The sequence below is a fragment of the Phacochoerus africanus genome, chromosome 16 (genome assembly GCF_016906955.1).
Source record: "Phacochoerus africanus isolate WHEZ1 chromosome 16, ROS_Pafr_v1, whole genome shotgun sequence".
NCBI lineage: Eukaryota > Metazoa > Chordata > Mammalia > Artiodactyla > Suidae > Phacochoerus > Phacochoerus africanus.
In genome coordinates, this window is record NC_062559.1 from 6,287,256 (window position 1) to 6,313,635 (window position 26,380).

Below are 26,380 nucleotides of genomic sequence, written 5' to 3' on the forward strand. Positions count from 1 at the left end.
AAGGCGTCTGTCCAGCGTGGCCGCTGTCTTCCAACTCAGACGAGGGCGCTCTGAAGCTAGTGGGCGCTCTGGCGAGGACCCTGAGAGTGGGGGTCCCTCTCGGAGGCCCCGTTTCCTCACTCTCGCCACGGGGACCGTGAGCCCTTTGTCGCAGAGCGATTAATGGGGCTCTGTGCTGGGCCCAGCGTGGGAGGTGCTTCTATGATGAGGAGGTTCTGGGAGATGTCTTCGAGGGTCTTACCTTTGACGCCCTGGCGAGCCGCAGCGCCCCCACGCCTCCTTTGCCCCCCTCGCTGAACATCCCCGCCTCACCCCTCCCCCCCCCTCCCCCCGCCCCCCACAGCTGATCGGGCTGCTGAAGACGGCTCGGCTGCTCCGGCTGGTGCGCGTGGCGAGGAAGCTGGACCGCTACTCGGAGTACGGGGCGGCCGTGCTCTTCCTGCTCATGTGCACCTTCGCGCTCATCGCGCACTGGCTGGCCTGCATCTGGTACGCCATCGGCAACATGGAGCAGCCGAACATGGACTCCCACATCGGCTGGCTGCACAACCTCGGCGACCAGATCGGCAAGCCCTACAACAGCAGCGGCCTGGGCGGCCCCTCCATCAAGGACAAGTACGTCACCGCCCTGTACTTCACCTTCAGCAGCCTCACCAGCGTGGGCTTTGGCAATGTCTCGCCCAACACCAACTCCGAGAAGATCTTCTCCATCTGTGTCATGCTCATCGGCTGTGAGTGCGCCCCTGGGGCGGGCGAGGAGGCCAGCCCGTGGCCCGGGGTCTGGGAAGCGCCTGCGTCCGAAGAGAGGGAGCGGGCTAGAGGGGCCCGAGTGGGGCTCTGGGACGCAGAGGCCCCGGGGGCCTCCATCAGGGGCTATTTGGGGGCGGGACACGCAGGTAGAGGCGCAAGGCGGAGCCGAGGGGCGCGTGTGCCCCGGCTTTCGTGTTTGTGCATCTTGGCGTGTGTGCTTACCCTGAGACGTGACTGTGTGTGTCACTGACCCGGTGCACGGGCGGGCGGGGTCCCTCAGATGCTGACGGCCCCACCCGCCCCGCCCCCAGCCCTCATGTACGCCAGCATCTTCGGCAACGTGTCGGCCATCATCCAGCGGCTGTACTCGGGCACTGCCCGCTACCACACGCAGATGCTCCGGGTGCGAGAGTTCATCCGCTTCCACCAGATCCCCAACCCGCTGCGCCAGCGCCTCGAGGAGTATTTCCAGCACGCCTGGTCCTACACCAACGGCATCGACATGAATGCGGTGAGGCCACGGGGCTTGGCCGTGGGCTTGTGGCGGTGGGCTGGAGGGAGCCGGGTGATGACGGGAACTCCTTGGGGCAGCCAGAGTCACGCTCCACGTGCAGGTGGTGCCAGTTAGTGCCGGGCAGGACCCTGAGAGGCCCTCACCGCCTGCTGCTCATGGAGCCTGTTTCCCAGGAGAGCTCTCATGTGGGGGCAGGTGCTAGACCAGGCTCTAGGTGGTTGTGTTTAAGCTTTGCAACAACCCCAGGCAGGAGCCGGTTTCCAGGCCTCACGCATGTAAGGACTGGGAGGTTAGAGCAGGGGGGTGGTGTCCCCAGGGGTGCCCAGCCGGAAGAGGGGGAGCTAGAGTGGGCACCCAAGTAGGTCCCTGCTGGATCTCCGGGTGGGGGTGCGAGTGGGGTCCCGGGAGAGAGTGTGCTGAGCCGGCCCCCGCCCCCAGGTGCTGAAGGGCTTCCCGGAGTGCCTGCAGGCGGACATCTGCCTGCACCTGAACCGCTCGCTGCTGCAGCACTGTAAGCCCTTCCGCGGGGCCACCAAGGGCTGCCTGCGGGCCCTGGCCATGAAGTTCAAGACGACGCACGCGCCACCGGGGGACACGCTGGTGCACGCCGGGGACCTGCTCACCGCCCTCTACTTCATCTCCCGGGGCTCCATCGAGATCCTGCGGGGCGACGTCGTCGTGGCCATCCTGGGTACGGCAGGGACCGGGAGCTGGGCCCAAAGTGCCCTCCCTGGCCTGGAGAGATCCAAGCCCCCTAAGGACACGGCTGTTGGGGCTCTGGAGCCAGGAATGCCCACGGGGACCTGGGGCTCCTTGAATTCACCCAAGCTCAGGCCTTCCCAGGGGGCTGTGGAGAGGAGCCCTGCAAGGGGTTGGGCTGCTGAACCCTGGGGGTTCTCAGGTCCTGTTTCCCTCTGGGGTCTCTTCAGAGAAGAGGACAGTGACATTCTTGCTCCTTAAAACAGGACCAAATCCAGATGCTCTGAGGAGGGCAGTGGAGGGAGGTCATGCAGCTGATTTTACGAAGGGCCACGTGGTGCCCGCAGCCTCTGGCAATACCACCAGGCCTTCCCTCCAAAACCCACGGAGTCCTGCCCGCCTCCATCCCTCACCCCTTCCTTCCTGCCCTACCTGTGCAGGTGGGCAGGTGGGCAGGTGTGCCTGGGCCCTGGGGACCGCCTGCCCTCTGCCTGTCCTTCTTTTGGCCCAGGGCAGATGTGTCACGGTTGGCCTTTTTAGATTTTTATTTCTCAGTTTGGCACACACACATATGCCACAGACACTCCCAAACACAACTGAAACCGGAGTTTCACTAAACAGCAGTCTCCTTACTACATTCTGGTTTGTGCTAAGCTATGCGATCCTATTTTGTTTCAGTAAGCAAAAGGCTGGTCCTCGATTCACTACTGTGTTGTGATCTGTAGCTTGAAGAACAGTGTTTATGAGGGTGCAGTGACTGGTCAGGATGGTGACTGGGACATGGGCTTTGAGGGGGGCTCCCAGTGGAGTTAGAACCCAAGGAAGCCAGGGCCACGGGCCGAGCTGGGCATCTGCCGCCGGCTGGCCCAGCAGCTGAGAGGCACAAGGGTCCCGCACTGTACCCCAGGGCACTGCACTGCACGTCCTGCCTTTGGGAGCTGGGGGGAGGACGGGGCTGGCTGGTGCTTCCCTGGCCCTGGGGGCTGGGACCTGGCTGGGTGTGACCAAGGTAAGAATGCCCCGAAGACAGGCGCCTGCTGCCTCTGTTGTCACCCAGGGGCTGAGCCCCCCCTCTCGGTGGCCTCCAGGGAAGAACGACATCTTTGGAGAGCCTCTGAACCTGTACGCACGGCCCGGGAAGTCCAACGGGGATGTGCGGGCCCTCACCTACTGCGACCTGCACAAGATCCATCGGGACGACCTACTGGAGGTGCTGGACATGTACCCAGAGTTCTCCGACCACTTCTGGTCCAGCCTGGAGATCACCTTCAACCTGCGAGATGTGAGTGGGCAGTGCGGCGGGATGCACCTGTCGCTTCCCTGGGCGACCCTCTCTCTGGGCTTGTCTCTCATCTGTCAGATGGGATCTGGGTTCAGACCAGGATGCCACCGTCCCAGCCTCAGCCCTGGCCCTGGGGCAGAGCTCAGACCCCCAGAGGGAGCACGCCCAGCCCCACCTTCTCTGTTAATAAGAGAGTCCGGGTGGACCCGGCAAGGCAGGAGAGCGCAGAAGGGCCCTGACACCGCTCTCGGTTCCAGACCAACATGATCCCCGGCTCTCCCGGCAGCACGGAGCTGGAGGGCGGCTTCAACAGGCAACGCAAGCGCAAGCTGTCCTTCCGCAGGCGCACGGACAAGGGTGAGGCGGGGGAGGGGAGGGGCGGGACGGGGCGGGGCGGGGGCGGAGCCCAGGGGAGCGGTGGGCGGGGGGGGGCGGGGTCGGCGGCTCTGCTCCACGTGGCGTCTCCGGAGGCCTTTCTGCCCCTAGCGTCAGGGCCCCGCGCCTCACCCAGCTGTCGGATCGCTGTCCACGCTTTCAGGCCCGCTGGAGGGCCTCTTCCAGGAAGCCCTCTTCCACCCCTGGGGCAGGGCCTGCCCAGGTTTCTTTGGTCCTCAACTCTCAGCGTCTTGCTGCGCACAGGGGTGAGGGGGGCAAGGAGGTCAGCACGGGGGGCGCCTGGGGCCAGGGAGCCCCGCCAGCGATGTCCCCGCCCGGGCTGGGGCAGCCAGTGGGCAGAGACCACTGGTCCCGTCCTTGGAGTCCTTGGTCCTCTTGAAAGCGGGGGAAGGGAGCAGAAGAAACATGGGGCAAACCTTCCAGACCTTCTCTGGTCCCCTCCCCTCCTGTCCCCTCCTGTCCCCTCCTGTGCCTCCTGCCCACTCTGAGGCCCGTTCTCTGTTTCCCACAGACCCGGAACAGCCAGGGGAGGTGTCAGCCTTGGGGCCGAGCCGGGCGGGGGCAGGGCCGAGTGGCCGGGGCCAGCAGGGGGGACCGTGGGGGGAGAGCCTGTCCAGCGGCCCCTCCAGCCCCGAGAGCAGTGAGGATGAGGGCCCAGGCCGCAGCTCCAGCCCCCTCCGCCTGGTGCCCTTCTCCAGCCCCAGGCCCCCCGGAGAGCTGCCGGGTGGGGACCCCCTGACCGAGGACGTGGAGAAGAGCAGCGACACTTGTAACCCACTGTCAGGTAGGGCGAGGGCCACCCGGGGCGGACGGGGTGTGGCCTCTGTCCCGGCCTCAACCCAGCTCTCTGGCTCTAGGCGCCTTCTCAGGAGTGTCCAACATCTTCAGCTTTTGGGGGGACAGCCGGGGCCGCCAGTACCAGGAGCTGCCTCGCTGCCCTGCCCCTGCCCCTGCCTCCAGCCTCCTCAACATCCCTCTCTCCAGCCCCGGCCGGCGGCCCCGGGGCGACGTGGAGAGCAGGCTGGATGCCCTCCAGAGGCAGCTCAACAGGTGAGGGTGGTCCCTGGGCTCCAGCTGAGGCCTCGCTGTGTACGTCTGGGGAGATGGGCCAGTGGGTGTAGGGCGTGTGGGCTGCGGGTTTCCAGCAGTGTTGTGGGGTGGAGGTGGGGTCTGCTCTGTCTGGGCCTGTCTGTGTGGCCAGCAGCCTGATCCTCTCCTTGTGTTCAGAGCTGAGCCAGGGGCCGCCACACCTAGAATGAAGAGGGGGCCTGGGGTTGACCAGCTGGCTGTCCGTAGGGTGGTCCCGAAGTCCTAGTCGCTGGTGCCTCCACTTGCCTGAGACCCAGGGCACCCGCCTCCTTCTTGCCCCAGGCTGGAGACCCGGCTGAGCGCAGACATGGCCACCGTCCTGCAGCTGCTGCAGAGGCAGATGACGCTGGTTCCCCCTGCCTACAGTGCTGTGAGCACCCCGGGGCCCGGCCCCGCCTCCACGTCCCCTCTGCTGCCCGTCAGCCCCACCCCCACCCTCACCCTGGACTCGCTTTCTCAGGTAAGCTCCTTGAGCCGAGGCGCTGCCTCTTCTGCCCCGCTTCCACCCCAGACCCGCTTTGCTGTCCTTTTCGCTTGGCCTTGGGCCCCAGTCTCCTCTCACCCTCCTCCTGCCCTCCTCCAGGAGCCGTGAGCACAGAGCAAGGCAGGAGAGCCCCCAAACAGAGCCCCCAGACAGCTGCGCCAGGGAGGCCGGCTGGCTGGGTGGCACGCGCTCCCCCAGAGTCACCTGAATGGCCCCATCAGGTGCCTGTGTCGTGGCTGGGAGTGGAGGGAGCTGCTGAGCCCGAGGCCTGGTGGTAGGTGCTATGTGCCAGCGTGCCATTGCGACAGGGTCCCAGGTCCCTGCTGTGACTGACACCCGCTGGGTCTGGCTCTACTGCCAACCCAAAGCGCGCACGCTCGGCACTTTGCTGGGTTGTCCTGAAGGCTTTGGCTGAGCCCCAGGGTAGCACTTACGGCCCGCATCGCTCCCCTTCTGCCGGACAAGGGCCTCTGTGGCCCTTTGTCCCTTCCTGAGTGGACATGCGTGTTCCCAGCCTCCTGACAGGGCAGCTGGGACTGGGCCCCAAGAAGGGGGCTCCTCTGGCGACCAGAGGTGGCGGGGATCTGCTTCCCCCTTCCCCTGGCATCTGCTCCCCTCCCATATGCTGCCTGCTCCTGTTTGCAGACACCAGGCCCACGTCAGCGAATGTGCCAGTCTCCTTTCACAGCCGCCCCCGCGGAGATCTCCCAGCAGACTCGGCAGCACCCACAGAGCCCCTCCCGCCGGCCCTGGCGCTCTCCCTGGCCTTCCGAGGCCTGGCCGCCAGCCCGCCTGTTTCTAGGTCCCCGAGTTCTTTCTAGATTGAAGGACAGAACCATATTTCTCTCTGTCCAGCTGTGCCAGCTCAGGGCTCCTTATTCCAGGTTGGGTTTGGATTCAGCTGCTGTGTACCCTGGGGAGGGAAGCGGCTCTGGCCTCGGGCTATTCCCAGCCTCGGGCACCTGCTCCCGGGCCCCCAGCTGTCGGGTTTGGCTCTGGCCCACAGGGAGTGCGTTTCTGCTCTGCCAGCCTCAGGCCTCCCTTTTGTGGTTGGAGACCGGCTCTGCCTGCCTTGACCCTTCTCCTTGTCCCCTGCAGCCCTCTTCTGTCTGTCCCCAGAGCCTCCAGACCCTCTCTGTCCTCTGACCCTGCCCCCCCTCCATTCCAAGCTTCCCACACTCCATTTTTTTTCTCTTTGGTTTTTTTAGGGCCGCACCTGCGGCACATGGAGGCGCCCAGGTTAGGGGTTGAATCAGAGCTGCAGCTGCCGACCTACACCACAGCCACAGCAACACCAGATCCGAGCCACATCTGCGATCTACACCACAGCTCACGGCAGCGCCAGATCCTTAACCCACTGAGAGGGGCCAGGGATCGCACCTGCATCTTCCTGGATACTAGTTGGGTTTGCTACCTCTGAGCCCGGACGGGAGCTCCTCACACTCCGTTTTCTTTGCAGGTTTCCCAGTTCATGGCGTGCGAGGAGCTACCCCAAGATGGCCCCGCTCGACGCCTCTCCCTGCCGGGCCAGCTGGGGGCCCTCACCTCCCAGCCCCTGCACAGACACGGCTCAGACCCGGGAAGTTAGTGGGGCTGCTCAGTGTGGACACGTGGCTCACCCAGGGTTCAGCGCACCACCTGGGCCCCTCCCCGTGGAGGCCCTGCCCAGGAGGCCCTGGCCGCGGAGGGGAGAGGACCAGGAAGGCACAGCGCCTCCCCCAGCCCTTGGGACCAGCTTCTCCTGTGGTCCCCTGGGCCCCGGTGTGGGGGCAGGGGCAGGGCCGGGCCGTGGTTGGAGGGTCTGTGGCCCCCCCCACTGTTCCGGGGGCAGTAGCTGGTCTAACTGCCCGGAGGCACCCGGCCCTGGGCCTTAGGCACCTCGAGGACTTTTCTGCTATTTACTGCTCTTATTGTTAAGGATAATAATTAAGGATCATATGAATAATTAATGAAGATGCTGATGACTATGAATAATAAATAATTATCCAGAGGAGACTCCAGCGGTGCTGGGAGGGTGCAGCATCAGCACAGCGTATCCCACGTTCGCTTTCAATGTCATGTGCACTGGCCTTTCCGCGGGAATCCGGACTGGGCTGTCTGTGTGCATAGGGCCTGCGAGGGCAGCTCTGGGTGTGGGGTGCGTGCAGTGGGGGTGCCCCTTGGGGGCTGACACCTCCAGGGCTTCTCGCCTCTGGAGGGCCCTGGTTCTGAGTGTCTGGGATTTGGGGGAGCAGAGAGCCCCCTGGACTGGTCTGAAAACAGGTTGTCCTGATGGGATGCCAGGCCTGGGGTCCTGCCCCTTGGGGTTGTGGTGCTCCACTGGGTGGCGCACTGGCCCCTGAAGCTGGCCCCACGCTGACCGGTGATGTGGCTGTGCTCCTGTCCGTCACATGGTCTGTGAACCCAGCCCACACTGACTTTACCCTTAGGCTGTATTGGCCAAACCCCATCGTCGCCTTATCTTGACCTCAACCCCGACCCACACGGACCCTCTATAATTGGGTCCCCATAGGGAAGCGTCTCCAGGCATGCGGGTTTTCTCAGCCCTGACCAGAGCTCCCCTGGTGTCTGGCTGCAGACGGGCCTCACCTTGGTCACCTCTGTCCTTTGGTCACCAGGTGACCCTCACCCAGAGGAGCTGCCTGAAGAGGGTGGAAGTTTCAGGGTGTCTCATTCCCGTGATTGGAGGAACAGGACAGAACAGAGGCCCTGGGCCTAGTCAAGGGTGGTGGCCTTGTGTGTGCAAGTGTGTGCGTGGGTGCTGGTCTTGTGCACACACACAGCCTCCCAGAGGAGCCCCTGTGCAGTGGCCGAGGCAGGGCAGCTGCCAGCCAGCAGGAGGAGCCAGTGGGCAGTTCTGGGGGCAGGCAATCGTGCTGCCCAAGGCTCCCAGGACCCCTTAATCCTCCAACCCCTGAGCCTTGGGGGTGGTTTGCTGACCTTGCTTTGAAGACGAATATTGCTCCTGGTGCCTGGGATGGGGCGGTGTTAGGAGGAGACCCTGACCTCTGAGCCACCAGCCTGAGTGGGAGAGGAGTTGGGCACCAGGGCCCTGGCTCCCCTGCCCATCCCTCAGCCCCAGGGCATGACCAGGGAGGGGGCTCCTGTCCCTCTGTGAGTTCAGTGTGCCCTGGGGGCCAGGCCCTGGAAGATGGGCATGGGGCATAAAGACAGGGAGAAGGAGGAGACCCCGGGTGTCTTTGCGTGATAGGCTCCACCACATGTGTATGTGTGTGTACACAGGAGCGTGAGCACACATCTGTTCATGGTTTGGGAGCTCACACTCAGACCTTCCTGATGGATAGCGTGTGAGGGTCTAGCTGGCAGGGGCGGATGCCCTAGATTCAGGGTCAGCTCACAGACCCCATCAGCATCTCAGCGGACACAGGCAGAGGCCACGGGGAGGCTGATGGTGAGACCTGAAGGAACAGATGGAGCTCTCTGCCTTTGGCACACTGGGGCCAAGGTGCTGCCAAGACCCTGCCCTCTGGCACTGTCACCATCCCTCTTACCATCCGTCCTGACCTTACAGCCTCTTCATCCAGGGAGCTCGGCCCCACTTCACACCACTCTGTTCAGGGTGAAGGCTGGCGGGGCCTGGGAGGGGCTGGGAGGGGCTAGGGGTCCAGCCCTGAGAGTCAAACCCCGAGAGTCAAGGTTGGGTGTTTGTGGGCATGGGGAGGAGAGGGGGAGGAAGCCTCTGCCCACACCCTCTAGGCTTTGTATCAGGTTCGATACTGGCTATTCCTCTGGGGCACCATGGCAACCTCCCCAGGCGGCTACCTGCCACCAGGTGAGGGCACTGCCTGGGATGAGTGTATGTGTGGGTGGGTGGGTGGGTGTGGGCAGGTGCACACATCTGGGCTCGGGGTGGGGGCTGGGCCAGCAGAGGGGAAGCCTCTAGATGCTTGTTCTCCATGGAAGCACCTGGGTGCCCGGGGTCAGTCCTCTCAGTCTAGTTGAAGGAGCGCCCAGTGTCACTGGGACACCAGTGCCAGGTTCCTGCCAGGAGCTGCCACTGAAGTTTGAGGGTGGGCAGGGGACAAAGGTCACCGTGGCTCCTTTTACTGATGGTTCCTCTCACCCAGCTGTGTCATTTAACCCCTAACAACCCACAGAGGTGGGTGTCTGGGTGTCACTAGTCCACGCGAGGAGAATAAGACTCAGCAACTGACTGATGGTGGCAGGTGGCAGTGCACAGCTCTGGGCTGCAACAGGAGGGGCTGCAGTGACCCTCAGAGCACATTCTTGGGCCAGTGCCCGCTCTGGCCCTCCCCTCCCCTGGCCAGGTGGCCGCACCCTTCTCGGGGACCATGCCCCACCCAGCACATGAATGGCCCTGTGAACGGCAGCTGCGCCTCTGTTGGGCTGGATCAAGTTCTTGGGCAGGGTCTGCTCAAGGCCGAAGTCTTCCTAGAGCCTGTTGCGGGGCCCCAGCCCTGGGCTGGCTGTACCTCACAGGGTCCTGCTGCCTCCCTGGGGCCAGGCAGGCTCTCAGGTGTGTTGGGGGGGGGGTCCTTCTGTGGGCCAGCTGGGGGCACAGCCTCACCTCAGGCTGTTTTCTTCCAGAGACCACCTTTGTTCCCCATGCGTTGCCAGTTCTTTTAAGGTCCATCTCGCTTTTTTTTTTTTAATAGAAATCACCAGGAAGTTCCCTTTGTGGTGCGGAGGTTTAGGCAAGTTTGTCCCCGCACCTGTCCTCACCTGGACCCTGCCGCTGCTCAGCCCAGGCAGCAGCAGCTCTCACATTTCAGGTACAAATAGGAGTCATGGGTCACATGGAGCCCATCCTTCGTGGCACGCATTATTCTCGCGGCAGTGTGGTTGCCGGTCCCCGCTGTTGACACCTTCCACCCCCTTCTGTTGGCTCGGCTCAGCGCACGGAGATTGGTCTTGGCTCTGAGTTATGATTATGGAACTTGTCTGGTGCCCTCTGGGGCTGGAATCTCTTCTGGTGGGCATCCTGGGGACAGCTGGCCCTCCTGTGCTGGCTATCACTCCCCCGAGCTTTGGGGAGCCCCTGCCTCTGCGTCCCACCTCAGCAAGCTTGTCACCCTAACAGATGGCACGTCCCTGCCTGTCCATAGCTCTTGAAGCAGCCCCTGCGGCCTGCTGACTTTTCCAGGGTCGGTTCTGCCACAGTGCAGAGGAGGAGGTCCTGGGCCAGGCCCTCTGTGCCACCCCACTGCCTACCTGGCAGGAGCACCTGGACTGGAGCGTGCCCAGACGGCTCCCTTCTCTGCCTGCAGAACAAAGCCCTCCATGCTCTCTTGGCACAGGGGGTTCTTGTCTTCCTTTCCAGACGTACCTGCCCTCACACCTCCTCCTGCCACGTGTTTGAGACTCCAGGCACACGAGATCGCCTTCTGTTAACAGTGCTTGAGTTCTCACTGCCTTTGCCTGTCTCTCCCTCCTCTTGTAAATCTGTCCTTCGTGGCCTGAAGAAACCCTTCCCTCCTTTGAGTCCGAGCTCAGATGTCACCTCCTCCAGGAGGACCTCTCTAGGTGTCTCAGTTGATCTAAACCTTCTCTTGCACTTGGCTCAGGCTTTTGCTAGCACCCCACACAGCCTGCCAGTTCTCTTGCCTGTCCCCCAGTACTCAAGGGGGGCCCGCTGAGTACTGCTCATCTTTGTTAATATTTTGGATTTTTTTTTTGTCTTTTGAGGGCTGCACCTGTGGCATATGGAAGTTTCCAGGCTAGGGGTCAAATCGGAGCCACAGCTACCAGCCTATGCCACAGCCACAGCAACGTGGGATCTGAGCCGCATCTGTGACCTACGCTGCAGCTCGGGACAATGCTGGCTCCTTAACCCACCGAGTGAGGCCAGGGATTGGACCGGGTACTATGTTGGGTTTTTAATCCACTGAGTCATAACGGGAACTCCTGCTCATCTTTTTAAAAATTAAAAAAACTTTTCTTTTGTATTGGAGTATAGCTGATTTACAATGTTGTGTTACTTTGAGGTGTACAGCAACGTGATTCAGTTTTCCATATACACATATCCATTCTTTTTCAGATTCTTTTCCCATATGGGTCATTACAGAAGAGTGAATAGAGTTCCCTGAGTTATCTATTTTATATATAGTAGTGGGTTTGTTTTCATAGTCTGTGACTCTATTTTTATTTTGTAAAGAAGTCCATTTGCATCATTTTTTTAGATTTCACATGTAAGTGACATCATATGGCATTTGCCTTTCTCTTTCTGACTTACTTCACTTAGTATGATAATGTCTAGGGCCATCCATGTTGCTGCAAATGGCATGATTTCATTCTTTTTCATGGCTGAGTAATATTCCACTGTGTATATACATGTACCACATCTTCTTTATCCATCCATCTGTTGATGGACATTTAGGTTGTTTCCATGTCTTGGCTGTTATAAATAGTGCTGCAGTGAACACAGGGGTGTAGGCATCTTTTCAAGAGTTTTCTCTGGATATACGCTCAGGAGTGGGATTGTGGGATCATACGGTAGTTCTGTTTTGAGTCTTTTAAGGAACCTCCATACTGTTCTCTGTAGTGTCCCGTTCATCTTGGCGTCTCCCTGACAGGCCTCTGTCGTGAGGCTGGGGAAATGGCAGGCACTTTGCCAGCATGTGCTGCCTCATCTCTAGGTCCCAACTGGCTGTGGCCCGGAAGGCTCCTGCTCGCCTCCCTCTGTGTGGCTGCTCATTTGTCCTTTGATGTCCTGGCTGAGATCAATTCCTCCTGGGGCCTTTCTGTTCCAACTTCAGGTCTGAAGACCCCACCCCCCCACCCCCTTTCCCCCAGGGGGTGGCTCGTCTGGTGGAAGAGGAAGGGGGCTGGGCTTGGCTGCTTGGGGCACCATGAGGCTCACATGGGAAGAGGCAGTCTCCTCGTAGGCCTCCTGCTGGTCTGATAACACGGGGACCATACAAAGTGCACAAGCATTGGGTCTAGACTATTCCAAGTGCTCAAAAAATGTCAAAACAAATTTGAAGCATAGGGCCTTCCAAAGTGATTATTTGGAAATATTTTTAGATAATCGTATATCAGACAGGAGTGGCTGGTATAAAAATCAATGAAGATTTAGTAAAAGACTGACCCTTCACAGGCTTCTTGAGCCGTATAAGTGCATGTTATTAGACCCTACAAAGCCTCAATTTATCTTGATTTTCTTGTCCCAGTGGTATTTAAAATAAAGTGATTCCTGATACTTTATTTTCTGAAAGTCTAAGTACAGGTCAAGGCCTTTTTTTTTTTTTTTTTGGTTAACTTTGGTCTTTCAAAAAAAAAAAAAAGAATGCATTCTGAGGCATTTGTTTAAATAATTAGCTTCATTATTTTCTAATCACACCTTATGAGTGTCTTGGAAGTTGGCAAGAGCCATCGCTTAGAAACCAGAGCAGAAGAATTTAGCTCAACTGTCTTACCATTATTTTAAAATTAGCAATAGCATAAGGTCTGGCTGCAAAAGACTTCGATGCTTCCTGGCAAGAGAATCCGTCATTAGGGAAACAGTCTGGAGAGGGCTAGCGGTACGAGGCAGCCACATGTCATGGCTTTGCCTCCTCTGTCTGCTCTGCCCGGCGATGACAGCTGGGGGATCAGAGGCAACTTGATCGTCAGGCCACCAGGAAGGTCAAACGGAGCTGAGCTCACAGTCCGAAGAGGCCTCCGTGGACTGAGACTCCTAGCAGGTGGCAAGACAGACGTAGAGGGCTGCCTTAGGCACCCGGACCGTGACCGTCACGCAGGGAGGTGTGGCTTGACGAGGGCCTCCGAGTGGCCACAGAGGTGTTATTCTCAGGGTTAGTGACAGGAGCGCGAGGAACGAGGTTAAACAGAGATCAGTGCCGTGATCCAGCTGCCCCGCATCCTCCCGCCCTGGGACCCCTTCCCTTAGGATGCCAAGAAGTGGCTGGAGCCCTGTCCTGCGGGGCGTAGGCTGTGTCCGTTCCCTCGCCACGTCTCTGGGGCGACCTCAGGCGCGAGGCTTCTGTTCTGGGCCAACCCCCCTGGGACTTGCGTCCCTGCAGGCATCTGTCCTCAGAGCAGGTGGTAGGTAGCTCCTGTGCCTGCTACCACCTCTCTTCCAGCCCCCCTGACTCAGGGTGGACACCGCCCCCTCCTCATGATCCCAGAGCACCGTGAACCACAAGCCGCTGCCTGTAGGGGATGATGAATCAAGCTGTTGGGGGCCACTGTGAACGCTGGGCAAGTCATCTCTCCGCACAGCCCCCGAAACAACCTCAAAGCTGATCTCAGGCATCCCAGTCCCAAGGTCTCGGCCACTTCCTCGTCAGGGCCTTTCTCACTGACCGCCTTCTCTGTCCTTCCAGGACCCTCTTGGGAAGTTCCCATTTTCCTGAAGCCCCCTGACTCCTCAGGTAGGACCGGTCTGAGGACAATCCAACCCAAGTCATACCCAGAGGCACGATGGCACCTGCACAGTTGTGGGTGGGGCCAGGTCGCTAGGAATTGCCGCTCCAGGGGCTCTGTGAGGGTGCCTGGCTGGGAGTGAGAGGCGGGAACAACAGGCGTTCAGACTCCAGCACCTGGAGGATTTCTGGGGGCCGGAGGCGTCTTAGGCAGTTCTGGCTGCTGTAACAGACACACCACAGACCGGATGGTTTGCAAACAAAAGAAATGTATTTCTCACAGTTCTTTTTTTTTTTTTTTTTTTTAGGGCTGCACCTGCGGCGTATGGAGGTTTTAGGGGGCTGAATTGGATCTGTAGCCGCAGGCCTAAACCACAGCCACAGCAACGCCAGATCCGAGCCGGGTCTGCGACCCACACCACAGCTCACGGCAATGCTGGATCCCTAACCCACTGATCGAGGGCAGGAATCGAACCCACGTCCTCATGGATCCTAGTCAGGTTCCTGCTGAGCTGTGACGGGAACTCCTTATTTCTTACAGTTCTGAAGACAGAGAAGTCCGGAGCAAGGCTCTGCCTGGAGAGACCTGCTTCCTGGTTCATGGCTGTCCTCAGGTGGCTGAAGGGGTGTGGGAGCTCTTGGGGCGTCTTTCAAAAGGGCACTAGCCCCCTTCATGAGGGCTCCACCCTTATGACGCCATCATCTCTCAAAGGCCCCCCCATTCTAACGCTGTCATCACTTTGGGGATTAGGGTTTTTTAAAAATTTCCATTTATTTTCTTAAATTTAATTAATTTGTTTTGGGGCCACACCCATGGCATGCAGGAGTTTCCAGATCAGGGATCAAGCCCATGCCGCAGCAGCCACCCAAGGCACGGCAATGACAATGCTGAACACTTAACCCCCTGAACGATCAGGGAACACCAGGATTAGGTGTTAATATATGAATTTTGGGGGGGCACAAATATTTTTAGTTCACAGCAGAATGGACCAGCCATGGCAGGAAGGTCCAGTTAGACCAACTGGCACACTGTTATGTGGACCAGAGAGCCACCTGCTCTCCGGAGAACCAGAGGGAGAGCAAAGAGGTCTGGAAATGAACGATAAATGATGGAGTTGTTCTTTTTACTTTTTTTTTTCCCTTCACATCTTTTTCTTTGGTAAATTAAAAAAAACCTGAAGTAGGGGAGTTCCCGTCGTGGCGCAGTGGTTAACGAATCCGACTAGGAACCATGAGGTTGCGGGTTCGGTCCCTGCCCTTGCTCAGTGGGTTAACGATCTGGCGTTGCCATGAGCTGTGGTGTAGGTTGCAGACGCGGCTCGGATCCCGAGTTGCTGTGGCTCTGGCGTAGGCTGGTGGCTGCAGCTCCGATTCGACCCCTAGCCTGGGAACCTCCATATGCCGCGGGAGCGGCCCAAGAAATAGCAACAACAACAACAACAACAAAAGAAAAAAACAAAAAACCTGAAGTATCGTTGATTTACGATGTTGCGTTAATTTCAGGCGTTCAGCAAAGCGATTCAGTTATACGCACCCACATATACGTATTCTTTCCCATTATCCATTATTACAAGATATTGAATATAGTTCCCTGTGCAATGGAGTAAGTTCCTGCTATTTTTCTATTTTATATGTATTATAAGTTACATTATGTATTACATGTTAATCCCACACTCCCAGTTTATCCCTTCCCCTTTGATAACCATAAGTTGGTTTAGATTCTATGTCTGTGAGTCTATTTTCAAGTAGAATTTAAAAGCTCTCGTTAAGGGTTACAAATTATGAAACAGACCTGATAGAAGCCAAGTTATTTTGAGGATATGTTTTACTGGTTGCTATTGCGGAGAAGGTGGCATTTTTCACCTTTGGCAAGATAAAACAGAAACGTGTGCGAGTCTTGTCTTCCTAACACAACTATAAATTCCTTGAAGACGGGGCTGAGACTGAAGTTGAGATGAAGTGAGGGGCCGTCTGAGAAAGTCTCTCAGCAGAGGAGGCAGGAAAGGCCAAGCAGAGCCTGCATCTTTTGTAGTTATTAATTAATGGTCACATGTTTCCATCTTTGGGAGCTTAACTCCAGTTGGTTCCTGAGTTATTTTGACATGACCCTAGGTGTCTCGATAGTTCCCTTGTTTTACGACTTGACAGGATGTTCCAGACAAAGTATTGGGTACATTCCTGTTTTGATCTTGGGAATAGCCATTCCTCCACTGAATCTTTTTTTTTTTTTTTTTTTTGTGGTCATCCCGAGGCATATGGAGTTCCCAGGCTGGGAATTAGATCTGAACTACGGTTGCAACCTATGCTGCAATTGTGGTAACACTGAGTCCTTTAACCCATTGCACTGGGCTGGGGATGGAACCCACGTCCTGGCACTGCAGAGACGCCGCTGATCCCATTGTGTGGTGAGATGGTGAGAACTCCGAATCCTGGTTCTTTTTTTAATGGAAAATGTATTTACAGACAGAGATGCTCATTGCCACTAGACTGGTCATGGCTTTTGAGCCCTTTCAGGGGCCATAGCTTGGAAATATGTATTAGTTTTAAGAGAGAAAATGTAGAGTGTGTTTATACTGATATTACTAATTCTTTTTTTTTTTTAATTTTTATTTTGTTGTTGTTGTTGTTGTCGTTGCTATTTCTTGGGCCGCTCCCGCGGCATATGGAGGTTCCCAGGCTAGGGGTTGAATCGGAGCTGTAGCCACCGGCCTACGCCAGAGCCACAGCAACGCGGGATCCGAGCCGCGTCTGCAACCTACACCACAGCTCACGGCAACGCCGGATCGTTAACCCACTGAGCAAGGGCAGGGACCGAACCCGCAACCTCATGGTTCCTAGTTGGGTTCGTTAACCACTGCGCCATGACGGGAACTCCTGATATTACTAATTCTTATTCAGAACGATAGAGTTTTAATTTCACCTCCTTGGTCTCACATTTTTATCTCCTTTTTCCTCACACTCAAAGTCCTGACGCTTAATGGTACCGATTGTAATTATGCATTTGCTTTATCCCGCAACGTGCACACACACAGCAGTCTCTGAGTTACAATACGAACCACTGCAGCTAACAATACGATTACAGGAAACAGCTTGTGATATTTTCGAAGTTCTTTCTGTCCTCAGAGTGTATCCCCCTAGGGGTATCGAGTCAAATGACTGTGCTTAAATCACTGGGAATAATTCCTTCTTGGGAGGTTATATTACCAACTGGTGGTTATGTTGCATAATTATGGTTCATTTGTATAATTTCCCTTTTCATTTCTAGGGCTTACTTTTTAAGTTTAATTCTGAGGTTGAATTTACCAAATAGGGTACATTCAAAGATGTCTAGTTTCTCTTCTGTCTCCTCTATCCTGTTCTCTTCCTCTACTCTTGATAACCATTAAGGCATATTTGTGCCTCCTTCCATGGTTTTTATTTAAAAATAAAAAAAAATTATTTATTTATTTACCTTTTTAGGGCTGCACGTGAGGCATATAGAAGTTCCCAGGCTAGGGGTCGAAATGCAGCTGCAGCTGTCTGTCTACACCATGGCAACCCTGGGTCCTTAACCCACTGAGCGAGGTCAGGGATTGAACCTGCATCCTCATGGATATTTGTTGGGGTCATAACCCACGGAGCCACCATGAGAACTCTCCCTTCCATGGTTTGTATTTATTTATTTATTTATCTATCTATCTGTCTTTTTAGGGCTGCACCCTTGACATATGGATGTTCCCAGCCTAGGGGTTGAATCACACCACAGCCACAGCCTCGCCAGATCCTTAACCCACTGAGTGAAGCCAGGGATCGAACCCATGTTCTCATGCATACTAGTTGCGTTTGTTACTACTGAGCCACAAGGGAAACTCCCATGGTTTTAAAAAGGAAGCAAAGGTCTGTCTGTATCTGTCTATCTAGTTCTATTTTTAGGTGGATGAAAGGTTACCAGCACGTTTTCCTCTTCGTTGTTTTTTCACTTATTATCTGGAGGGCTTCCATATTAGTAGGAAGAGACACCTGTCACTCTGTTTCATGGCTCCCAGGCCCCAGCACATGGATATGCTTTGTGTCCCGAACCATTCCCTTCCTGGTTGCCGTGGGTTTCCAGCCCTTTGCTGTTATTACAAAGTTGTGCTACAACCAACAGCCTCGGGCACACATCTCTTATCTTTGGGATAAGTTCCCGGATTCGCTAGGTCCAGAGGCTACTGCCTGTGTAATTGTGTAAGATTACTAAATTTCCCACCAGTCATGGAGAAGCACTTCTTCCTCTCGCCTTGCCAATGGAGTACGGTGTCATACTTTTGGCCTCGGGCCCAATTTGGCAGGTGAGAAATTGTACTCAGTGTATTTTTAAGTTGTATGTTTCTGTCACTAGTTGAATTCTCCGGGAACACACTCTGAGACAGACTAAGCTGTAAGGCCTTCATTAAAGAATGATACTTGGGGAGTTCTCATTGTGGTGCTGCAGAAATGAATCCAACGGGTATCCATGAGGATTCGGGTTTGATCCCTGGCCTCGCTTAGTGGGTTAAGGTTCCGGCATTGCCATGGGCTCTGTGTAGGTTGCAGATGTGGCTCAGATCGCATGTTGCTGTGGCCGTGGTGTAGGCCGGCAGCTACAGCTCCTATTTGACCCCTCACCTGGGAACTTCCATATGCCATGAATGCAGCCCTAAAAGCAAAAAAAAAAAAAAAAAAAAGAATGATATTTGGACAGGAAGGAAGCAGGATTGGGCAGAGGGACAAATTGAGCCATCTTGACAGAGGACCCAGCTAAGCCCAAAGGGGGTTCGGGAGCTGGGAAGGTCCTTCAGAGATGCTCTGAGTTGGGATGATGGGCAGGGCTGTTTATCCTCCACGTTGTCCAGCATTAGATGAGGGCTGCTCTGGGAGGAGGTACGACCTTGGACCAGGCAGTTTTCTTCTGCTGGGACAGACCTACAAGAGGGCTGACAGCCGAGGGCCATCTTCTGGTGGCACCTGCAGTAGCTGGGGAGTTAAATCTTTCCTTTCGGATGGAAAATGGGTGCCACATTACAGCACCCACCCTTGTCAATCAATTTCTCTATAAGACCAACCTTAACGGTTTGGGTTTTTAAGAGTTCTTCAGGCATCTCATCTAGCTCTGGCTCATCTGTCTTGGTTTGAGATACATGTTCTAAATACTTCTTGTGTTCTTCTTTTTTTTTTTAATGTGGTTCTGTATATTTCTCCAGTCCTCTCCCACAGTTTCTGCTTTGTGAAAGTTATTGCTAAGTCATCGCATGCCTACATAGTATTACCACTAAATCTTCATTACGCTCTGCAGACTCAGAATTAGGCAGTGTCTTACTTTGTTTCTTTGGCCTGAATTCGACTTTGCTGAGTATTAAGATGGCAAGTTATGACTTTTAAGATTTTTAATTGCCTATTATATCTTCTATTTTATTTTGTTTTATTCTTTTTTTATGGCTGCTCCTCCGGCCCATGGAACCTCTCAGGCCAGAGAGTGAATCTGAGCCACAGCTGCAGCAATGCTTTAACTCACTGTGCTGGGCCCAGGGATGGAACCTGCGCCTCTGCAGCGATCCCAAGCTGCCGCAGAGAAAACAATGGATCCTTAACCTGCTATGGAGGTTAACGCCTATCCTCTTTTTATGAAGAGGTTTGGAGAAGTTAAAAAAAAGATGAGCCAGTGTTCCCTGGTGGCCTAGTGGTTAAGGATCACTGCTGTGGCTTGGGTCACTGCTGTGGCGTGGCTTTGATCCCTGCCATGGGAATTTCTGTATGCAGTGGGTGTGGCCAAAAAATATGGGCCATGCATATTCATCCCATACATTTTCTTTTCTTTTTTTTTTTTAGGGCCGCACCCAAGGCATATGGAGGTTCCCAGGCTAGGGGTCTAATCGGAGCTATAGCTGCCTGCCTACACCACAGCCACAGCAATGTCAGATCCTTAACCCACTGAGCGAGGCCAGGGATCGAACTTGCAACCTCATGGTTCCTAACTGGATTCATTTCCACTGCTCCATGACAGGAACTCCCATCGCATACATTTTATTAATTGAAATTATTAATAAAATTTAGGAGTTCCCGTCGAAGCTCAGTGGTAATGAGCCAGGCTAATGTCCACGAGGACATGGATTTGATTCCTGGCCTCGATCAGTGGGTTAAGGATCCAGCATTGCTGTGAGCTGTAGCGTAGGGCAGAAGCTACGGCTCCGATTCCATCCCTAGCCTGGGAACTTCCATATGCCATGAGTGTGCCCCTAAAAAAGTAAAAAAACAAACAAACAAACAAAAAAACAAAAAGAAAGACATTTGAAGCGTAAGTATGTATCTGGGGGTACCAGTGAAATACCAAGCGATCCCAGTATCCTGTGTGTTAGAAACATCCTCTCCAGGACAATGTGTCTAAAAGGACACATACTGAACAAACATAATAAGGATTAGGGGTTGTGTTCAGTATCCCAGGACTTCTGTAACAAAGTCCCACACGCTTGCTGGCTTAAAACCAAAGAAATGCATTCTCCCCCAGTTGTGGAGGCCAGAAGTGGGAAGGTGTTGGCAGGCCACGCCCCCTCCGAAGGGTCTAAGGAAGAATCCTTCTTGCCTCTTCTCGCTCTGGTGGCTGCCATCCTTGGCCTGTGGCTGCAGAGTTCCTGTCTCTGCCTCTGTCTTCACGGGACATTCTCTCTGGGTCTGGGTCTGTGTCTCTTCTCTTCTCCTGAAGTCACCAGTCATTGGCTTAGGGTCCATCTGATCCAATATGACCCCATCTTACCCTGATGACATCTGCAAAGACCCTATTTCCAGTAAAGCCACATTCCCAGGTACAGGTGCACATGGACATTTAGGGGGTGCTCTTCCACTCAGTACAAGAGTCTTGGGCTAAATAAAGATATAATGGGATTTCTAGGGTAATGAGAAATAAAAACGTCTCCCAAAGAAGGGAGTCAGAAGATTTAAGCTCTTCCTATCTCCGCATCAAGCGAGAAGCATGTGGCCATGACTCAGCCAGGGCCTTGGAGACAAGTGCTGTCATCGGTTCTGGGCTCCTCCTGCGGCTCCGCTGTGCCCTTGGAGGTCTCCTCTGGGCGAGCCGCCTCGTGGACTTTGTGTGAGGCTGGGGCCTCTGCCATCCTTAGGAAGTCTGTCACCTGAAAAGCTGTCAAAGAGAAGGCCTCTATCTCTGGCCCCAGTGAATGGGGAGCCAGAAAGAACGGCTCTGTGCTCCCTCTTCTGACCGTTGAATCCCTACAAATGAGCTTCTTTTTAAAAGCCCGAAACCCTCACCCATGCGGGGAAGGAAGCAAGGAGTCAGAATAGGTGCCAAGGGCTATAAATTCTCTCTGTCTGTCTGGGGCCATTATTCCATCGCCCACAGGCACTTGCTTGGCAGCTCAAAGTAAATCAGTCACATCCACCAGTTCAGGTGGATGCACTGGTTATTTAATTAATTGGATGTACATAGTTGAGTGTCCCAGCTCTTGCATGGGGTGTCAGCCAAATTCTCAGCAGTCTAGAAATATCCCAAGGAACTTTTCTGACTTATAAATAGAACTGTTATAACTGTACCTCTCTGTTCACCTCAAGGCCCACCTCTCACCCGTCTCTTTTCTTTTTTCTTTTCTTCTTCTTCTTTTTTTTTTTCATCCGTCTCTTTTAAAAACAATAACAACAGCAACTCCATTCCAACTCACCATTTCTGGGCAGTGTTTTTATGTCTTCAGAGCATTTCCAGCTGCTTCCCAGTGAATACACGGGCGAAATGTGTCCCTAGCTTGTTGACACGGTCTTATGCCTGATTAATATGCCCTTTGCCTTTATGCCTCATTTTGAAAAGAGTCGAAGAGCTTTCCCAGGAACTTTAACTCTGCTGGAAATCACATGTCGAATGTTTGGGATCTGAGGTCGCCTGTTCTGGTAGAGCTAGCTGTTTATTCTCCGAAATCTCACAATCGCCCAGTCTGTCCCAGGCTAGCCTTCCCCATTCTCAACAGTCTCGTTGTTGGCTGACATCCTACCAGCTTCCCACCAACCTCAGAACAAGTCAGCCCTTCACTGCGACATCAGCAGCAAGTCGTCACTCAGTCTCCTGCCATGGTCACCAGCACGCCCAGGCCGGATGCCGCCGGACTTCGTTGGACTCTTACATGGAGCATTGCCCTGGGACTCTAATGGATGGGGCTTTTGGATCCCTCGGGCATTTGCGTCTGTTCTCGTAAGCATATTTCTGTCTCTGTGTATCTTCCCACATTCTTCTTCCCCTTCTGGTCTTTCTCCTTTTGATTTCTCCTCTTCATCTGGTAACTTGATCTGTCTAGTCTGCTTTCCCTCTGTTCCTTTGTCCAACGAGGGTATCAGGCAGGCTTAAGCTGCACACCAAAGATGCACCTCTAGCGACGTGGACCAGACAGGGATTCAATACAGAGACTGGCTGTTTATAAAATGGTTGCCAAGTCTTCATCGGCATCCATGGACTTCTTATCAAATCTCTTATTCATCACGACAGTGTTGTACTTCAGATTACTTCTAACCAAGGAAGTGATTTTATGCTTAAAAAAAATAGGACAATGGAGTTCCTGCTGTGGCGCAGTGGACTAAGAACCTGTCTGCCGCAGCTCAGGTTGCTGCGGAGGAACGGGTTCAATTCTGAGCCGGGTGCAGTGGACTTAAGGATCCTTCATTGCTGCAGCTGCAGCTTGGATGCAGTCCCGGGCCCAGGAATGTCTATATGCCGTGAGTGCGCCCAGTTAAAAAAAAAAAGGGAGTTCCCGTCGTGGCTCAGCGGTTAATGAACCTGACTAGCATTCATGAGGATGCAGGTTTGATCTCTGGCCTCGCTCAGTGGGTTAAGGATCCGGTGTTACTGTGAGCCGTGGTGTAGGTTGCAGACACCTTACATATGCCCTCAAAAGGCAAAAAGACAAAAAGAAAAAAAAAGATATGAGACAAAGTCAAAGCCAAAGAAAGTCTGCAAAATACCTAATCAATACTCTTTAAAATGTTAAGATGGGAAAGACTGAGACACAGTCACAACCTAGGAGAGGAGACTAAGGATGGTGATTAAAGGGAGAATGGGGCCGGGATGGGATTCTGGAGCAGAAAAAGGACGTCAAAGGAAAACCGGTAAAATGTGAATAAAGTCTATGGTTTAATTAATAGTATGGTACCAATGGCAATCCCTTAATTTTGATGTGTACGATGGTAATTTAAGCTGTTAACATTACGGGGGGGCTGGGTAAAGGGTGTATGGAACTCTCTGTGTTATCTTTGCAAATTTCCTGTAAATATAAAGTTAGCCCCAAATAAAAAGTTTATTTTAAAAAATGCATCTTTAAGAGAGTAAAAAGCTAAGCCACAGAGTGGAAGAAGGCATTTGCAGTACATATAGCCTACAAAAGACGCACATTTAGGGTACACAAAGAAACCCTATAAATCAGTAAGAAAAAGGCAGACAAACCAATAGAAGAACGGATAAAAGGAGAGAACAGGCACATTACGAAAGAGGAAAGTCACATGGCCAATAAACACGAGAAAGTGTTTTATCTCATTAGGGAAGTGAAAATGAACTCTTTATTTAAATATCTATTAACTATTTAATTAAAACATTTAAAATTATATATAAATGTATAAAATTTTAAAATAAAAAATTAAGTATTTATTTAAATATTTGTTTTGTTGCTTTTGTTTGTCTTTTTTTTTTCTTTGTCTTTTTAGGGCTGCACCTGCGGCATATGGAGGTTCCCAGGCTAAGGGTCCAGTTAGAGCTGTAGCCAATGGCCTGCACCACAGCCACAGCCACAGAAGATCTGAGCTGCATCTGCGAACTACAGCACAGCTCATGGCAAGGCCAGATCCTTAACCCACTGAGCGAGGCCAGGGATTGAACCTGCGTCCTCGTGGATTCTAGTCAGATTTGTTTCCGCTGTGCCACGACAGGAGCTCCTGCTCTCCTTTCTGATTCATGTCCTCTGTGTCCTTTTCCATGTCTAGTTTCTCTTACACTGCTTCGGGTTTTATCTTCGTTTTCTGTGATGATTTTATTTATTTATTTTTTATTTTATTTTTTGTCTTTTTGCCGTTTCTTGGGCCACTCCCAGGCTAGGGGTCGAATCAGAGCCGTAGCCACCGGCCTATGCCAGAGCCACAGCAACGAGGGATCCGAACCACATCTGCAGCCTACACCACAGCCTACACGGCAACACCAGATCCTCAACCCACTGAGCAAGGCCAGGGATCGAACCCGCAACCTCATGGTTCCTAGTCAGATTCGTTAACCACTGAGCCACGATGGGAACTCCTATTTTTTATTTTTATCATTTATTTACATATATGTTTTTTTCTACTGCACAGCATGGTGACCCACTTACACATATATGTATACATTCTTTTTTCTCACATTACGTGTTCCATCATAAGTGACTAGACAGAGTTCCCAGGGCTACACAGCAGGATCCCATTGCTCATCCATCCCGAAGGCAACATTCTGCATCTATTGACCCCAAGCTCCCAGTCCTTCCCACTCCCTTCCCTTCCCCCTTGGCAACCACAAGTCTATTCTCCAAGTCCATGATTTTCTTTCCTTTGGAAAGATTCCTTTGTGCCATATATTAGATTCCAGTTATAAGTGATATCATATGGTATTTGTCTTTCTTTTTCTGACTTACATCACTCAGGATGAGGGTCTCTAGTTCCATCCATGTTGCTGCAAATGGCGTTATTTTGTTCTTTTTTATGGCTGAGTAGTATTCCATTGTGTATATATACCACATCTTCCTGATCCAATCATCTATCAGTGGACATTTGGGTTGATTCCATGTCTTGGCTATTGTGAATAGTGCTGTAATGAACATGTGGGTGCATGTGTTTTTTTTTTAAGTAGAGTTTTGTCCGGATGTATGCCCAAGAGCGGGATTGCTGGGTCATATGGTAGTTCTATGTACACTTTTTGAAGATACTTCCAATACTATTCTCCGTAGTGGTTGTAGCAGCTTACATTCCCACCAATAGTGCAGGAGGGTTCCCTTTTCTCCCCATCGATGATTTTATTTTTGATTTTATTCTTTTCTGAAGTTTACCAGCTCACTTTTCATATCTTACTGTTTTTTTCCCCCCACCATCTCTTTCTTGAGCTCTTGCTTCATTAAATTAAAAAAATTCATGGCAAAATATTTGGATACAATTTTCATCTGTTCATTCCAGCACATTTTTGATGGCTGCTTTTCATCTGCCATCCTTTCATTTTTATGCTCTAGGACTTTTGTGTACATTTTGTATAGCTCTGAATATTATTTGAAGCAGGCAAGTTTTTCCTGGACCAGATATTTTCAGGAGGTTTATGAGGGTTAGGGTCCAGAGCCCTTTCATACGGGCAAAAATTAACCTTGTAAACTTAAAAAATCAGAATTTGTTAACTTGTACTTTTCCCACTCAGTGGAAATAGGGCCACGTGGAGCTGGGTTTCGGGAAGGAAGAAAATCCCTAACAAACAAAATATTTGGGACTGCAGTCTTTTTTAAAAATGTATTTTATTGGAGTGGAGTTGATTTGCAATGTCGTGTGGGATGACACTTTTTTTTAAGAAAGGCACTGATGGAAAGATTTGCTTTGGCCTCAGACAGATTTGGGTTCAAATATGAGCTCCAATCCATGCCAGTTATTTAACTTTGGAGATATGACTTAAAAGTCTCAGAACCTCAGTTACTGCATCCAGAAAATAGGAGTGCTCTCAGCTCCCCACACGCGGTTCTGGAAGTTTAAAGGATGTGTGAAAAAGCTTGGCAGATCATTAGGTTAAGCAATGGTAGCTGCCAGAGCAGGCAAACTCCAAAATCTCAGAGGCTTAATTTCTTGTGAGTGCAAAGCCCAGGCAGCTGTGCTCATGCTGTGACAGGGACTGAGTAGCTCCTGCTTATTGGCTCTGTCCTCTCAACATGCGTCTCTATAGTTGGCGCCCTGTGGTGCTGGAAGGGACACCTCAGCTCCTCATCCCTGGGGTGGAGACGGGTCCGCCGCTCCCCCTAAATGCAAAGGATGCTGGGAAACAGAAAGCAGCACAGGGACACTGGGTGAGCATAGGGGCTTCGGCATGTCAGGTCTTTACTCCATAAACATGCTAAGCTTTCTGTCTGCATTGTCCTTCGAATTATTATCTCATCACAATTCCTTTCATGCAAACCAACATTGCCTCAGTGGGAATATCGGGAAAGGGGCTTTTCAAGCTTTTGGGCTCAGGCCAGGATCGGGGGAGGATGGGGTCATGACCTAGAGGATAGGGAGGGGAGGTTGGCAGTGGGAAAGATGTTTCTACAAGAAATAGCTAAATATATCAGAGAAGTGAAGGAAATAAGAAAAGGCTTACAGAGATGAAAAACTGTGGGAGAGAATTGGGGTTAGGGCTATATATAAATTCCTTACCCTTGGACTCTTCCATCATATCCACAGGAAATGAATCTCAGATGGATGGACCTCTGACCGAACGAAGCATAATCTCCTTTATTGGACATTGTCTGTTACTAGGCTAAACCTGTCTTCCTGTACTTTCCATCCATTGGTTCTATGTCATCAACAACTGCATAAACCCACCCTTGCAGGATGTAAGGGTGGGTTACATCCTGCTCATTACATCAGCCACTCCTTGCAGGATGTAATCTTGAGATGCTGACAACAATTGGCACCACGGCCCTCACCAGTGGCCTGGGGTCGCTGACTTTACCAGCCTGCAGTGTTTCGGCCTTTGGTTACCCCTCAGGGGAGGAATTGGGGGGTCCTCTGGACTCTGAAATCTTTTTTTTTGCCTTTTGTTTTGTTTTTAGGGCTGCACCTGCGGCATATTGAGGTTTCCAGGCTAG

At 53.2% G+C, this 26,380-nt stretch overlaps 1 protein-coding gene across 4 annotated transcripts in view; it reads left to right on the top strand.

The window, feature by feature from the left end:
* Window positions 1-7,209, top strand: part of KCNH2 (potassium voltage-gated channel subfamily H member 2) — a 35,751-nt gene extending 28,542 nt beyond the window's left edge. For all 4 annotated transcript variants that reach the window (XM_047763272.1, XM_047763273.1, XM_047763271.1 and 1 more), the window contains 9 exons: window positions 344-731; window positions 1,062-1,261; window positions 1,703-1,955; window positions 3,052-3,245; window positions 3,503-3,602; window positions 4,153-4,425; window positions 4,499-4,691; window positions 5,013-5,190; window positions 6,674-7,209. In XM_047763272.1, the coding sequence (XP_047619228.1) occupies window positions 344-731; window positions 1,062-1,261; window positions 1,703-1,955; window positions 3,052-3,245; window positions 3,503-3,602; window positions 4,153-4,425; window positions 4,499-4,691; window positions 5,013-5,190; window positions 6,674-6,802 (1,908 nt within the window). In that variant the 3' untranslated portion in view covers window positions 6,803-7,209. The remainder of the gene's footprint in view (window positions 1-343; window positions 732-1,061; window positions 1,262-1,702; window positions 1,956-3,051; window positions 3,246-3,502; window positions 3,603-4,152; window positions 4,426-4,498; window positions 4,692-5,012; window positions 5,191-6,673) is intronic.
* The last annotated feature ends 19,171 nt before the right edge of the window (window positions 7,210-26,380 follow it).